Source organism: Tiliqua scincoides, chromosome 8 (genome assembly GCF_035046505.1).
Source record: "Tiliqua scincoides isolate rTilSci1 chromosome 8, rTilSci1.hap2, whole genome shotgun sequence".
Classification (NCBI taxonomy): Eukaryota; Metazoa; Chordata; class Lepidosauria; order Squamata; family Scincidae; genus Tiliqua; species Tiliqua scincoides.
In genome coordinates, this window is record NC_089828.1 from 52,092,977 (window position 1) to 52,107,044 (window position 14,068).

A 14,068-nucleotide genomic window follows, 5' to 3' on the forward strand; every position below is an offset into this window, starting at 1 on the left:
CCCCTGTAATGATCCAGGTGAGATTAACAAATATGTCAATGTCTATTTTCTGCTTAATTTAAAAGCGGCATCTATAAAGATTTTTGGCTTCTGAACCCTGTTCTCCCAAAAGGAAAAAAGTAACAGTGAAGGAAGGGGGCGGGGGGAAGAAGGGGAATAAAGAGTGATTATCCTATCATTGATTGATTGTCAGAAACGTTTCTTATTCACTAGGTATTGTAAAAGGCTAAGCTTTCAATCAATTCCATAAGCCCCCTGTACAATTAAATATCAGGGAATGGGTTTCCTTCTTTTGCAGTCATATCTCCTGACTTCTCACTTTATGATAGGGATTGGGGGAGAGTGCTGAATAAGGCCTAGTTTTGTTTCCTTTTATCCAGTTAAATATTTCACAGAAATCCAGTTTTGTGAAAATATCAAATAAATTTAAATATTTGTAGCCTCTAAAGTTTTTATAAAATTCTTCCAATGGAGGTATAGAGCAATTTGAAGCCATAGCACACGTGTAGTAAACACCAAATGATGTCATGAGTTAGGGGTGTGGGGAAGGAAAGCAGACCAGAGCTTGAAAGAAATCTGTCCACTTTGTCCAGGTGCTGTGCATGTAAGTACTAATGACTGGACTATGGAAACAGAAAAATGGTTGGGTGCGGAGCAGAGCACTAGATCCAAAGAATATCATTTAAATTTTTAAAAAAATCAAGTTTCTATAGGTTTTATATTATCTGGGCACCACCTGGGGAAGAATCTTTGTAAACTTTCCTATGGTGCTTCAATGCCTTTCTGTGGTTCCTTGCCCAGCTTTGTGCACTTCCTGGTGACTAGCAGAAGTCACACTAGGTTAATTTGCTTAATTTGCATACTGCAAAATAATAGACTTCTGAAGACGCTTGGTTTTCAACTTTTTGCTCTCTAAATACAACTGTCATTAAGAGAATACCAGGGACAGCCTTGCAGATTGGAATGAAACTGACAGGAGATGATATTCTGTCCATAGGAAGGTGTGCCTTCTACTGAGTCAAGACTACTGGTCTAGCTAGCTCAGTATTGCCCATGATTGGCAGCAGTTTTCCAGGGTTTCAAGGCAGGGGTCTCTCTTCTGTCCCTTGAGATGCTGCTAAGGACTGAATCTGGAACTGTCTTCATACAAATCTGGTGATTTCCCACTGACCTATGACTCCATCCCCAAATGTGAAAGGTGTGTCATAGTCGAGCTTTTAAATGGAGGTGGCCACCACCATGAATTTGCAAAAATGCTTTGCTCGCAAACTCATTTCATGCTGAATCAGTCCACACCACGTCCCCTCAAGTGGAAGTCAAGGAACTGCAGCCCCAGGAAAGCAAAAAAATCTAACAGTTTTGCTTTGCACCCCATTTGAACAGAGAGTGCTGCTCCCAAAAGAATAAGCCAAATCCTCTGGACAGAGCCTCCTGTGTGTGTGTGCGTGCGCGTGCACGCACATGCATGCACAGACTGGAGAAAAGGAGAGAGTTGTTGAGAGGCGCTGCGTCCTGTGGAGACTGTAACCTCCAAGAACTTTAGGACTTCGTGGGCTCATCTCTAATAAAATCTCTGCTAGGCGGAAATGGCTGGGCTTGGGCCATGAATCAGCTTCCTATAACATCTGGGATCAGCATGCATTTAAAAGGCAGATGGGGAGAGAGAATGGCCAGCCTAACAAGCTGAACAAAAATGAGCCTGATAAATGCTGTTCTGTGGACTTTGTGCTTGACTGCAGAACTCCAAGCAGGGATCTGAATCGGTTGGTGGCTCATGGACTCCAAGGCACTGGTGGGAAAAGGGAAGAGTGAACCACTTGTTTCCTTCTTCATATATGTATTTAGAGAAATAAATACAGTGCAATGGGGCTGTCCTATGAAAGCTGATGTAAAACAAAACTTGTTATTTCTTCCTCACCCCTTGCTACAAAGTAAAACTAAACAGGCAAACGAGCAATGATCTCTGTGGTGGGGAGGACTGAGGGCTGGTGGTAGCTTGGCAAGTGGAAAGTCCCAGGCCCAATCTGTGGCCTGAAGCCCTGGAGAACCCCTGCTGAGTGAGCCAACTTCATGTGTTTCTATGAGAGCACAGATCGTGCTCACCCTAAAGTGCTACAGCAGAAGCCCAGATTATATCACCCACTGCCTCCTACCAGTTCATTGCAATTGCTCCCACGTCCTGAAATGGCTCCAAAGAGGAGGGGAAAGGTCGCTTGCATGCCACAGTGAGGTTTCCAGCAAAACTTAGTGCTTTGCACCCCCTTCTAGCTACACCACAGCCCCTGACATCTGCTGCTGGGATCTGCCCTGCAAGGCTCTGGAACATAGCCAAGGAGTCATGGTCCAGAAGCATGGGATGGAAGGTCCATCATTACACCATGTCATCATAAAACATGTTCCAAATCAAGGAAGTAAAAATCATTTCCAGGTTCCCTATTTTTTTGTTTAGATTCTCATGACTTCTAAGCCAAAATATTATATCACAGCATCAGTCCTAAATACTAAGAACATAAGAAGAGCCCCACTGGAACAGGCCAATCTAGTTCAGCTTCCTGTAACTCACAGTAGCCCACCAAAAGCTTCAGGGAGCTCACAAGACAGACACAACCTGCATCCTGATGCCTTCCCCAGCATCTGGCAATCTGAGGTAGCCCACCTCTCTAACCAGGAACTTATACATACCTACCATGACTTGTAACCCATGTTGGACTTTTCCTCCAGAAATTTGTCCAATTCCCACTTAAAGGCATCTAGAGAAGATGCCATCCCTACTACCTGTGGCAAGGAGTTCCACAGACTACATGCTGGGTAAAGAAATATTTTCTTTTGTCTGTCCTAACTCTCCCAACACTCAACTTCAGTGGATGTCCCCTGGTTCTGGTGTTGTGAAAGAGAAAAGAGCATCTCTATCCATTCCCTGCATACTGGTAAATGATACTTATGTCTTGCATGAAATCAATGGCAAAATGAGTTTTGCAAGTTGCCTGGAAAGGCAGGCACACACACGCACACACACACACAACAAAATAAAAACGCAAAGAAGAGTACCAGACTAGCCTTAAAAGGTGCCATGCAAACACAGACCGGTAGGCCTAGCAGCTCCTCATCTCACCTCTCAACAATGATGGTCAGAAGCCACAGGGAAACTGACAAGCAGAGCACAGTGGGAATATCAGTACTCTGTTGCTAATCCCCAGTACCTGCTCGCTACTGTCTCTCAAATGGGCTTTACTCTTTGGATGTAGTTCAGCTTTGTGCATGTAGCTGGATACAGAGATTCATGCAGGGCTGAGTACACAGCAATGCACAAGGGCCACGCAGGTGCACACTATGCCTGCTGGGAACAAGAACAACCTGAGCCTCCAGAAGAGGCAATGGACCATAGGAAGGTTTCTGGGGAAAGAAGATGGGTCACTCTTCCTGCTTCCCAGCACACAAAAATCAGAAGTGAGTCATAAGAGTGTCATCTGTGGGGGCTGCCAGCACTGACTGACAAGCACAGCAGAAGACTGATGGTACAGGAACATCAAAGACCATCCCTCCTCCTTTCTCCTGTGCAAACAAACCTCTGCTCAGTGCCCTTTGCCAAGGGGCAACAGGATTGTGCCCTGTGCTATCATGCACAGCAGCTATTGCTAGAGATAGCTGTTCCTCTGTGAGTTCACCTAAGCCAAGCAGGTTAGATAACATCACAACATCCTGTGGCATCGTTCCACTGACTAATTGTAATTACATTAAAATGCACTTGGAAATACGCTGAATTACAGTCAGTTTAGCTAATATACACCATTAAAAAATACACACCTTGATTATTCTTTCCCCCACTCATTAACAACTTCCAAAAACCAATTCTTACCAGAATAAGAATATAAAAATGCTTACATGGAGCCATTTCAACCACTTGGGTTTATCTCCTAGAAAGTTTCGCCAGCCTCAAGTAAAGACACGGCGCTTCTCTCCCACCCTGCTGTGGCCACTCTTTTCTTTACACCGAGGCGCAACACGGTGTAACACTGAGTGACATTTTAATAAACACAAAACTATTAAAAATTTCAGTTACAACACTCCAAGATTGATAATGAGTAGATCTGTATCACATTATTCAATATCTGCTTTCCTGCCCCCATTCTGTGCCAGCGAAGACCCAGTGGCTGAGAGAGATTCTGAACGCAAACGCAAGGTTGCCCTCAGATTTCTTCCACCCCCACGCCCTCCAACCCCATGCAAGTGGTGTGCAGATGATGCGGTGGTCCCTCTCCCCTCTTGCCACAAAACAGCCGCTTGGTAGAAATGATGGCAGCCATTCAGGGGTTAAGAGAGGCAGTGAACCCCCAGCTAATGAGCAAGGATGCAGCAGGCGGTGTAAGATAAATGGAACTCTCTCCGCTTCTGCTGGAGTCAGCATGAACCGCGGCCCTGCGGCTTGTTTGTGGCAAATGGAGTGCGCAAAATATCAAAGGGCAGTGATCCAGAAGACGACCGGCTTTGACAAATTTTAAATTGGCCAGAAAGAAAAACCAGCAAAAAGGAGAGAGAGAGAAAAAATTATGCAATTCACTGTGTCCTGCAATCTTGGCTCTTCCTGCCATGGCGCAGCATTAGTGTGCAAGGGGGGGAGAACTGCCGCTGCTGCCACCACCACCACCAATAGCCCAACACTGAGAGCAATTATGAGTCATCTAAGCAAGACACTTATCAGCAACCAAAGCTTTTAGTGCTCTCTCGCTTTTTCTCTCTGCGTGCGGAGTTTTGAAGGGGTTTGCCTCTTGTATCGCCACTGTTTTAATTAAGGCAGTGGAGTTTGCCTGCAACTCATTAGCCCATTTCTGGGAGGGATGGAATGAGTATAAATTTTAAAAAAATACCCCCATGCTGGGGAAAAAAGGGGCCACTGAAAGCAGAAACATTTTTGGTGGTAAAGGGCTCTTGTTGGTTGAATTGTGAATTGATACTGTTGGAAGCTGTTGCAGACAGGGAATATGTGTGTATGTTGTGTTTGCATGACTGTGCGTGTGTGCGAGAGATATTTAAGGTTAGTCCTGTAGCACAAGCTGGAAGAAAGAAGTGATCCAGCATGCTGGTTCAGCACATCAGATGCTATCGCCTGTAGTTGTCACAAGAAAAAAGTAGCATGACCCTCACTGCTCCCGATGCCCTCAGATGCTACAACACACAAGAGCTAATCATTCTGATTTTGCCTGAACAGGGTCGCAGCCACTCCCCGTACCATGCAAATGCCCATTTACACTTGGCTTTGGCGTATATCAACCAACATTCCCTTGTGTCCCAAACCAATTTCAAAGTCACCAGCTGCAAAGTGCAAACATGTGAGTTTGTAGCAGGATAAACAAATGCAACCTCCAGAATCAAAGGCAGGATACCTCTGGGTACCACCTACCAACTGGGAGGCAAGCAAGAAGGGAAGGCAATCTCCATCTTGCTCTGCCTGTGAGGCCGCTGTGGTCAGATAATCTCTTGGACAGATTCAGCAACAGTAGAACTTTAATCACAAACAAGCTGCCAGTCTCTGAAAGAATAGTCTAGTGCTGAGAACTTTGGGCCCAATTCTACCACCAGTACTACCCAGAGAACTAGTACATCTGTCAGTGGAGCAAATGCATGAGTAAACAAGGATTACCACCTCTATGGCTAATGATGTTTTCTATCCTTCCATGTAGAAAAAGTTCAAGACTAGGAATGTCAAGGAACAGTGCAATTCTAGGAATGTCTACTCAGAAGTAAGACCCATTAAATTCAATGGGTTTTACTCTCAGGGAAGTGCCTATAGAATTGCAGCCAAAACAATGATATATTATATTGCACATGAGATAGTCAATATTTTAGGGGTTAAGGACATCAAGTATGAGCCCAGAAGTCCCCATTTCATATTGTAGGTTAGCCATGAATTAACTGGATGATCTTTAGAAAGCCATAGTCTCCAAGCATCAGTATCCACCAAACTTGTAATATGAGGATACCTTGCAAGGTTGCTGTAAGGATTACTGATTCAGTATGTGAAGCAACAGAAGTAACAAATCCCTGCAATTTGTTATTTATATATTAGAGTTTGTGTCTTTAAATGTATAGTGGCATTTTCTTTGCATTGTGATGCCCTTGGGGCAGAGACTTGTAAACCACCATGCACCTAGATGGTGCCATGTAGACATCAAACCATATTAAGAGGCATATTATTGCCTCCACAGTGCAGCCCTAACCTGCATGCTTGGGGCTTAGGCAGTTTGCTCTGGGCAATGCACTGCTGTTACTTGTTGTGAAACTAAGGAATATTTTTAGGAAAGAGATTATAAACAAACATGCATTAATCTGGTGGGTTAAACCCTCCAAACTGTTTGACAGAAAGCAAGTTCACAGATTTGTCAGCAGAATGGTTATTTGTAACTCTGCTAAGACTTACCAAGTCGTTCTGCCAGACGCACGTATATAGGATCCACACGCCTCATTGTCTTCACTAAGTCTTTTTTGCGAAATTTGATCTCCACTGTCCCTTCAGGCTCCAGGACCCCACCCCTTAAAAAGAGAAAAAGAACTTTCAAGTAATGAGGTCAGTGCTTTCAAGACAGAAAGTGCCAGAGGTGATATGTTTATATACCTCAAGGGGGATGGCCTCTGATCAGCCTCAAAAGGGTTCAAGCCTCATGAAAGAGAACAAAGACTCCAGCACAGCTTAGACCGCAAGAAATCAAAAAATTTATGTGCAATCTTATTCAAGAGAGGGAGAGCTTGGTAACAAAATATTTAGCTTTCTGGCAATTACAGATCTGTATGCATCACAGATATATAGCAGAAAAACACAGCTCAAGCAGCTTTGTTTGCTTAGGATTAGCTGAGAACAGTTACAACTGTTACATCAAAAATCCACTGCTTGAATGTATTTTAATCACAATTTCCCTGACTTTCCAGAAAGTGGCAACCTTGTACTAGTCAGTGAAGGTAATGCTGAGTTAGACAGACCACAGTCCTGATTCTATAAGAAGGCAGCTTCATGGGACATAAAAGTTTTTAGTTGTGTTGGTTCTGAATACTGTTGCTCTAGTGTTGAGGCTTTGGTTCTTAATTGTAGCTTTGGTGTATCATTGTTCATTCTTTTATTATTTGAATTACTTAATCGATGTGCTTTGATTATGATTTTATTGCTGTTTTACTGATGCCCAGATGGTAAACTGCCTTGGCCTCAATATGGAAAGGCAGGGTAAAAAAAATTAAAAATAAGAAGTGTGATGAAAAAAGTGAAGAAAGAAAATGATCTTTTTTAAAAAATAGTAGAATATGGAGTCACTTGCTGAAACTGACAGTAGATTCATGATAGGAAAAAGGAAGTACACTTCACACAATGCATAATTTTGCTGAGGTGCTGATGATTTAGCTTCTGGGAGCAACTGGGTGAGCTGTTTGGTTATCACAGATGGGTGGGACAGGCAGAAATATCTTTGAGCTACTATTGGTTGAGTTGCTCATGTCAGAATGAGAGGAGTAGACAGAAGGGCCAAGGGAAGAAGAGGCTTTAGAAATAAATGGGCCAAGTCTGCACAAGAGAGCAGATAAGTCAAGGAATGAAAGTATGGGGTAGGCATAGATAAGAAGAACATGGAGAAGAATAGGCAGAAGGAAGAAGTCAGAGAGAGAGAGAGAGAGAGAGAGAGAGAGAGAGAGAGAGAGAGAGAGAGAAACTTTTACTTGATAGTTAAAACCCTGAAAAATGTCTGTTTTTCCATTTCTGTTGTTCCAAAGAACAGTTCATGGACTATTTTTAATGCATTTGTGGTACAATATGTACAAAAATCTCCAATTTCAACTAGAGAGTGAACTGCATGCCTCATGATTTATTTGCTTTTTCTTCTTTCAGTTAAATTTCTAGAAAGTTCCTTTTTTAAAAAAGGAAACCAATATGGCAGAGGTTCCCAAACTGGGGCATCCCGACACACCAGCCAGGGAAGCCCTGTCTCTGCACTTTTAAGGGGCAGGGGGAGGACAAAGGCAGCAATGCGATTGCTGTGATCGCGCTGCTGTCAAGGGTTAAAGGGGCTTTCTTTTTTAACTTACCTGAGGCCATGCTAGCTTCCTGGGGGGGGGGGGGGTCCGGGTAGTGTGCGGACCTCTCCGTAGGGCTCCTGATGCCTCCAGACTTCTGGAAATAATAAAAGGGCACTTCTAGTTTTGCAACAAAAACAGAAAGAGCCCATTTATTATTATTTTCAGAAGTCTGGAGATAAAGGGAGACCTGCAAAGGGGTCCGCAGGCTCCTCAGACCCCTCAGGAGGCCAGCACAGACTCAGATAAGGCAAAAAAAACCCCTTTAATTCCCAACGGCAGCAAAATTGCAGCAATCGTGTTGCTGCCTTTGCCCCTTCCCTGCAAAAACTTATATCCCAGAGAGTTTGGGAACTGCTATAAGGGAACCACTGCAACATGGGGTGAATTTAAAACAAAATGGCAGTGAATTGCCTTTCAATATTTAGAGAATCGTGCTGACTGTATGCCCTGACAGACTTGCATTAATACTAGCAAGTTTCTATCCCACATGGGTGATGATTCAAAGACAATAGCAAAAAAGTACTCAATGACTGGAGACATTAAAGCCAGTGAAAATGACCCTTAAATATTTGCCTGTTAACTCCCATCTCTTACGTCTATATATGAAGTCTATCTAGCTAAGAACTGGCTCTTGTTTTCTGCCTTGATGGAGATAACAATGGACACCACCTTTTTTAAAAAAGAAAAGGAAAGGAAAACAGTAAAACACACCCAACGTACTGATGGACAAGCATGGAATTAAAGAAAAATCCTATAAGAGAAAGAAATATGAACAATGTAGCTGCAATCTATAGGCTTGCTAGGAGCAGGACTGGCCTTGGAAGCTACAGGGTCCAACTGGAAACATTTTTTGCAGGGCCAAGGTCTGTAGAATCATCAAGAGTAAAAAAAATTCATTATAGACTTCATATCTCTATGATAGAATGGAAAACAATCAAAATATGCGCTTGAAAAGGGCATGTGAGTTCATGGACCAAATGGATCTAAGCACATTTTCATATAAAATTGCCTACTAGATTAGCCTAGCACAGGCCCCCCTTAGGCACAGCACCCAATTGGGAGAAACTGATCCAACTGGCTTAAAGCCAGCCCTGGCTGGGAAGAAGTGAGAAAGGACTGTAAAGCAACTAGCAGAGTATTAGTGATAATTAAGAATAAGTCTGCAGTAGACATGAGTGGTGGGAACAAATTTGCCATGTGCAAGTGTATTAGGTAGCTGCATATTGCAAACTCATGAGAAATAACCTTTTCATTGACCAAATTTTTACATTGATCCTGTGCTACACAGAAAACCCACAATCCTAGTATAATCAATGATTTAAAGGTATGTGTCCAAGTCCCACTAGGGTCAGTAGTTTTGAGGAACAGTTGATAACAGCCCTACAAGAAATCTCTATTTACTTTTAAGTTATAAACCTTCGAACACCTCACTGCGATGAAGCTGTTATTTATCTATCTTGTGGGCACAGCTCAAACCACAGCGTCTTGATGCTCAACAGGAAGGAGCTCACTCTGGAAGTATTCTTGCTGATATCTGATTATTCCTCAGGATTTTTAGCCAACTCAGAGGTTCTACACACCAACTATTATTAAGAACAATTAAATGGGCCTGTGTGTCAGGTGTGTGAACGCAAAGCACAACCCCCCTTGCTTAAAAGTATCATGCCCTATATTGTTCAACATCTAGCCTGATGAAGAGTTCTGGGAAACCTAAAAGCTCACCCACCACATTGTGACATTTTACTTCATCCTAATAAAGGATATTACTTTCTACCACCACCCTTCCACCATGAATGTCTGCCTTCAGGTATACCAATGGCTGCTTATGTTTCAGAGGCAGACATGATAAAGAAGGCACAAGGCAAAGGAAGTTACCTGCTATCTCGATCGGCATACATCTCCATGTGTCGAGGGTTAATGGTGGGGTCAATCACGACCCAGGAACCTCCTCTCAGCTCCGCTTGGGGTGGAATGTAAACAAGGACAGGCTGTCTGTACTCCCGCAACCCATCCACAATGTAGGCCCCAAATTTCAGCACCTGGTCATACATATCTATGGAAAAAAAGGACACCACAGTAAGAATTCCTGAACCCCTGTAACAGTCTGCCTGTTTCTGGGGAAGGACCCAGCTCCATAGGAAGTCAATTGCTTTGTATGCTAATGGTTCCATTTACAGCTAAGAATAACCCTCATCTGAGCTTTTGGGCAGCTGTTACTGGTCAGTATCACCGATACTGATCCAGATGAACTAATGGTCTGACTCAGAAGGAGACAGCCTCCTATGCCCAGTATAAAAGCTATCTGAATGCTCTGGGTTCAGAGGCATAACTCTTTTATACAACATATAGTTAAACTTATGGGATTTCCTGCCATGGAATGTGACAATTAGGCACTAGCTTAGATGGCTTTCAAAAAGGTCACATGAATCTATGGAGGATAGCTCTATGAACAGCAATGAGTCATGACAATTAAGTGGAACCTCCATGTTTAGTAAGTGTAAGTAGCAGGTGCAGTGGACATACAATAGGGGAGAGTTTTCTTAATAATCTTCCTTTTGCTATTTAGATATTAAATGAATGTTAACTATGAGCAGCAATTGTAGTACAATCAGTTTACACCCAGCCAGCAGGAAAAAAAACAGAAACAAAGACTCGTTCTTTAAACACTTAAAGGAATTTTGAGTGCTTGATTATGATCTTTAACCTGTATAGAGGTGAATATAGATAGAGCTCTGAAAAATGCTGAGAGAAGAAGAGAAACTTTTTTTAATGCCATCGCTCAATAAAACAAATGATCCTTTATTTTATTTTTTTGAGAGAGGGAATGACAAATTTATTGCTAATTAAACAATCACTTTATTATGTAGTGCTGGCAATAAAACACTTGAAGCTCCTTTCAGCTAATTCCAGTGTTAAGAAAATAATTGCTAGATTCAAATTATTTTAACCAAATTAATTCTTTAGTAGACGTTTTTTAGTAGTACTACATAATAAAATAATTACGTAATTAGCATGGCGTTTTTCACTGCTGCCACAAGCGTATATTTTACTCTGAAGAAGCAAGATTCACAAAAGAGGAAGATGGCACACTCATTTGTAACAGGGGTGGAGATAAAAATAGAGGAAGAAGAGGGAAAGGATCAGAATCCCAGGTAATACCATTATTTTATTCATTCTGATGCATATTTAGGCCAACATTACTATTGCCCTCATGAAGGCACAAATGGCTAACCCCTATAACCTCCGCATTCTAAGGATCAGTTATACCAGGATTGGGCTGACTTCAGTTTACTTTAAACAAATAAACAAAAAACTAGATGCCCATCTACACCAACCAAGATGGGGTTAAATTTAACAACGCAAGAACATATCCTTAGAATCTCAGTTAAAGCATAACTAATGTGTGTTGCATGACCTGATATCTACACTCAGACCAAAGGCCACTTGGTCCAGCATTCTTTGCAAGCATCCCGTCAGAAATTCGCTAGTGGGTGACAATGTCAAACAGACTTCCGGGAATCCCAAGCTGCACGGCACAGTTTACAGAGGACAATGCCCCTGCCCCAAAGGAGATTACAGTGAATACATGAAGCTGCTTTTTACCAAATGAGACCATTGATCCATTCAGGTTAGCATCATCTTCGCTGACTGGCAGTGGCTCTCCAGGGTCTCAGAAGGGGTCTTTCGCAGCCCTATTTGGAGATGCTGCCAGGGACTGAGCCTGGGACCTTTGGCATGCAAAACATGTACATTACAACTGACTTAAGAGTCTCATTCCCAAAAAAGCCAGAGCTCCTGTGGAAGGTCCTGTGTTCAAACCTCAGTAACTCCAGGTAGGGTTGGGAAAGACCCCTGACTGAAAGAATGTTGACCCAAATGGACCAATGATCTGACTCAGTATAAGGCAGTTTCATTTGTACAGTCTAAATGTCAACATCCGTGTCCTTCGTGTTTGGTTGGGAAAGACTGAGTAAGCCAAAGGGTTCGGAAGAGGCGGACAATGAGGAAGATCCTGGAAGATGGGAGAAAGTTGACACAACTTTGCTAGGCGTTTGAGGCAGCAGCGAAGGAGAGCAGGTAGAGTGATTTAAGAGAGTAAGATTCCAATCCTATACACGCTTTCATGAGAATAAGCCCCATTGAGGATAATGAGATTTATATCTGAGTAGACATGCATAGGCTTGTGCTGTAGGAGACTTGTATAGTGGCAGAGAAGTAAAGGAGAAGCAAAAGGATGGTCAAGGAGATCAGATGGACAGGTAGCAAAAGGATCCTAGATGCTGAGAATTCAACTTCCATTTGGGTTGGACAAATGAAAACTGGAAAAATATATCAAATTTCTATGTACGACCCTCTGTTATTTTAGATATTCAGCAAACACAAAATTCTCAAGATACCAGGCCCAGTACAAAGCATCAGAAAACAGCACAATTTCCCAACCAACTTGTCCATGCCTTACTGCCTAGCGCTCTCTCTCTCTCTCTCTCTCCCCCCCCCATTGTGTCCATCAACATTCAAAGCTGAATCAACCTCAGTGGCCCAGTTGCAGCTCCAAAGTAAAAGAGAACATAAACCAAGCAACACCCTCATCGCAATTGTGCAAAGAGCCTCCTAAATCCATTACATGCAGGCTCTGCCGTGATACAAACATGCAGGTAATCAGAGGCTTTTTTTGTTGGTTTTTTTTTTTCTTTAAGGCCTTTTTATTCTGGTTAAAGTCTCTGGTAACTGTTCCTTTTTTATTGTTATTTATAACCTGTCCCAGGGGGTGGGTGGAAAAATAATAAGTATAACATGAAAAACCAACCGAGAGCGACCCCATAGCGCTACCAGCGAGGCGGTTTAATATCTTTGGGATTTGCATCCTATCAACCCTATTCACGCTGAGCCCGAGACCCCGGTGCTAATTTCGAGTAAATTTCACGCTTGATGTCTCGCTGTTGTGGGTCACTGGCGGTTCATCTAAATAAACGGCTTCCCTTCATCTACATATTCAAGGCATTCTTTAAAAAAAAAATAATTTTTGCATTATGTTGAATAGCCTCGCGGCCAGATAGAACTCATTCAGAGGAAGGACGTCTCTCTCCCCCCCCCCCCCGTGCCTTTATGTATTATATGGATTTTTTAAAAGTACATATATAAATATATACACACAAGTCAACTTGTGTGGACATACGCATGCACACACACACAGGCTTAAATTAGACCTCCTAGGCTGACTTGTAAAGAGGTTTTTTTTCCCTCCTTCACTAATGTGAATTTTCAACGTCGCAAGAGCTGTCTCTAATCTTTTCCTACTCATTACACACAATTTTGGAGTCATTTTACCCACAGTGCGGCCGTTTCTTGGCGGTGTGTGTGTGTACATATTCATGTATTTGTGTGTTCTTAGGCGCACTGAGGGGGTGGTATAATTGTTTATTTTCACTCCCTGCTTAATCCTTCCCCCACCTCTCCCGTCTCTTAGCCAACAACATTGGAAGCCAAAAACTGCAAACATCTCTGCAAGGAGCGTGGGAAGATTGACAACAGCTATGCCCCTAGACTCCCTGCCTGGGTTCGTAGGCTTATAGACACTGAAGAACATCCAAGATCCTGTATACTGAAGGGAGCGTCTTCTCCCATGTATACACTCACACCCCGCTAGCAGTACCGTGCAAATTAGTAACTAGGGAAAAGGTTCTTCATCAGGGGCTGCCAGTCATCCCCTCCCCACCCTAAGGTGAGGTTACCCATCACCAAGACAGATTATCCACCATCCCTGTGAACACTGGCTTTCACAGTGGTGGCCCCGCACTTTGGGAACCCATCAAATGAGATTTGCTGCATCTACACAGTCAACTCTTTTAGAAGAGCTCTTTTAAAACACGTTGTTTTGCCAGTCCCTGCAGAGTTTCAGACTGCTAGCAGGATATTACCTCCTGTTCCGTGATAATTGTTTCATTGATTTACATTTTGTTGTTTTAATGGCTTGGGTTCTTTTCAAATTGTGTTATGGCATTGTAAGCTGCTTTGA

At 42.8% G+C, this 14,068-nt stretch overlaps 1 protein-coding gene across 4 annotated transcripts in view; it reads right to left on the bottom strand.

Annotated features, from left to right (window-relative positions):
• The window catches only part of ACACA (acetyl-CoA carboxylase alpha), a 205,017-nt gene that overhangs the window by 18,797 nt on the left and 172,152 nt on the right, over nucleotides 1-14,068 (bottom strand). For all 4 annotated transcript variants that reach the window (XM_066636059.1, XM_066636060.1, XM_066636061.1 and 1 more), the window contains 2 exons: nucleotides 9,928-10,105; nucleotides 6,416-6,528 (listed from right to left, as the gene is read on the bottom strand). In XM_066636059.1, coding sequence (XP_066492156.1) covers nucleotides 6,416-6,528; nucleotides 9,928-10,105 — 291 coding nt within the window. The remainder of the gene's footprint in view (nucleotides 1-6,415; nucleotides 6,529-9,927; nucleotides 10,106-14,068) is intronic.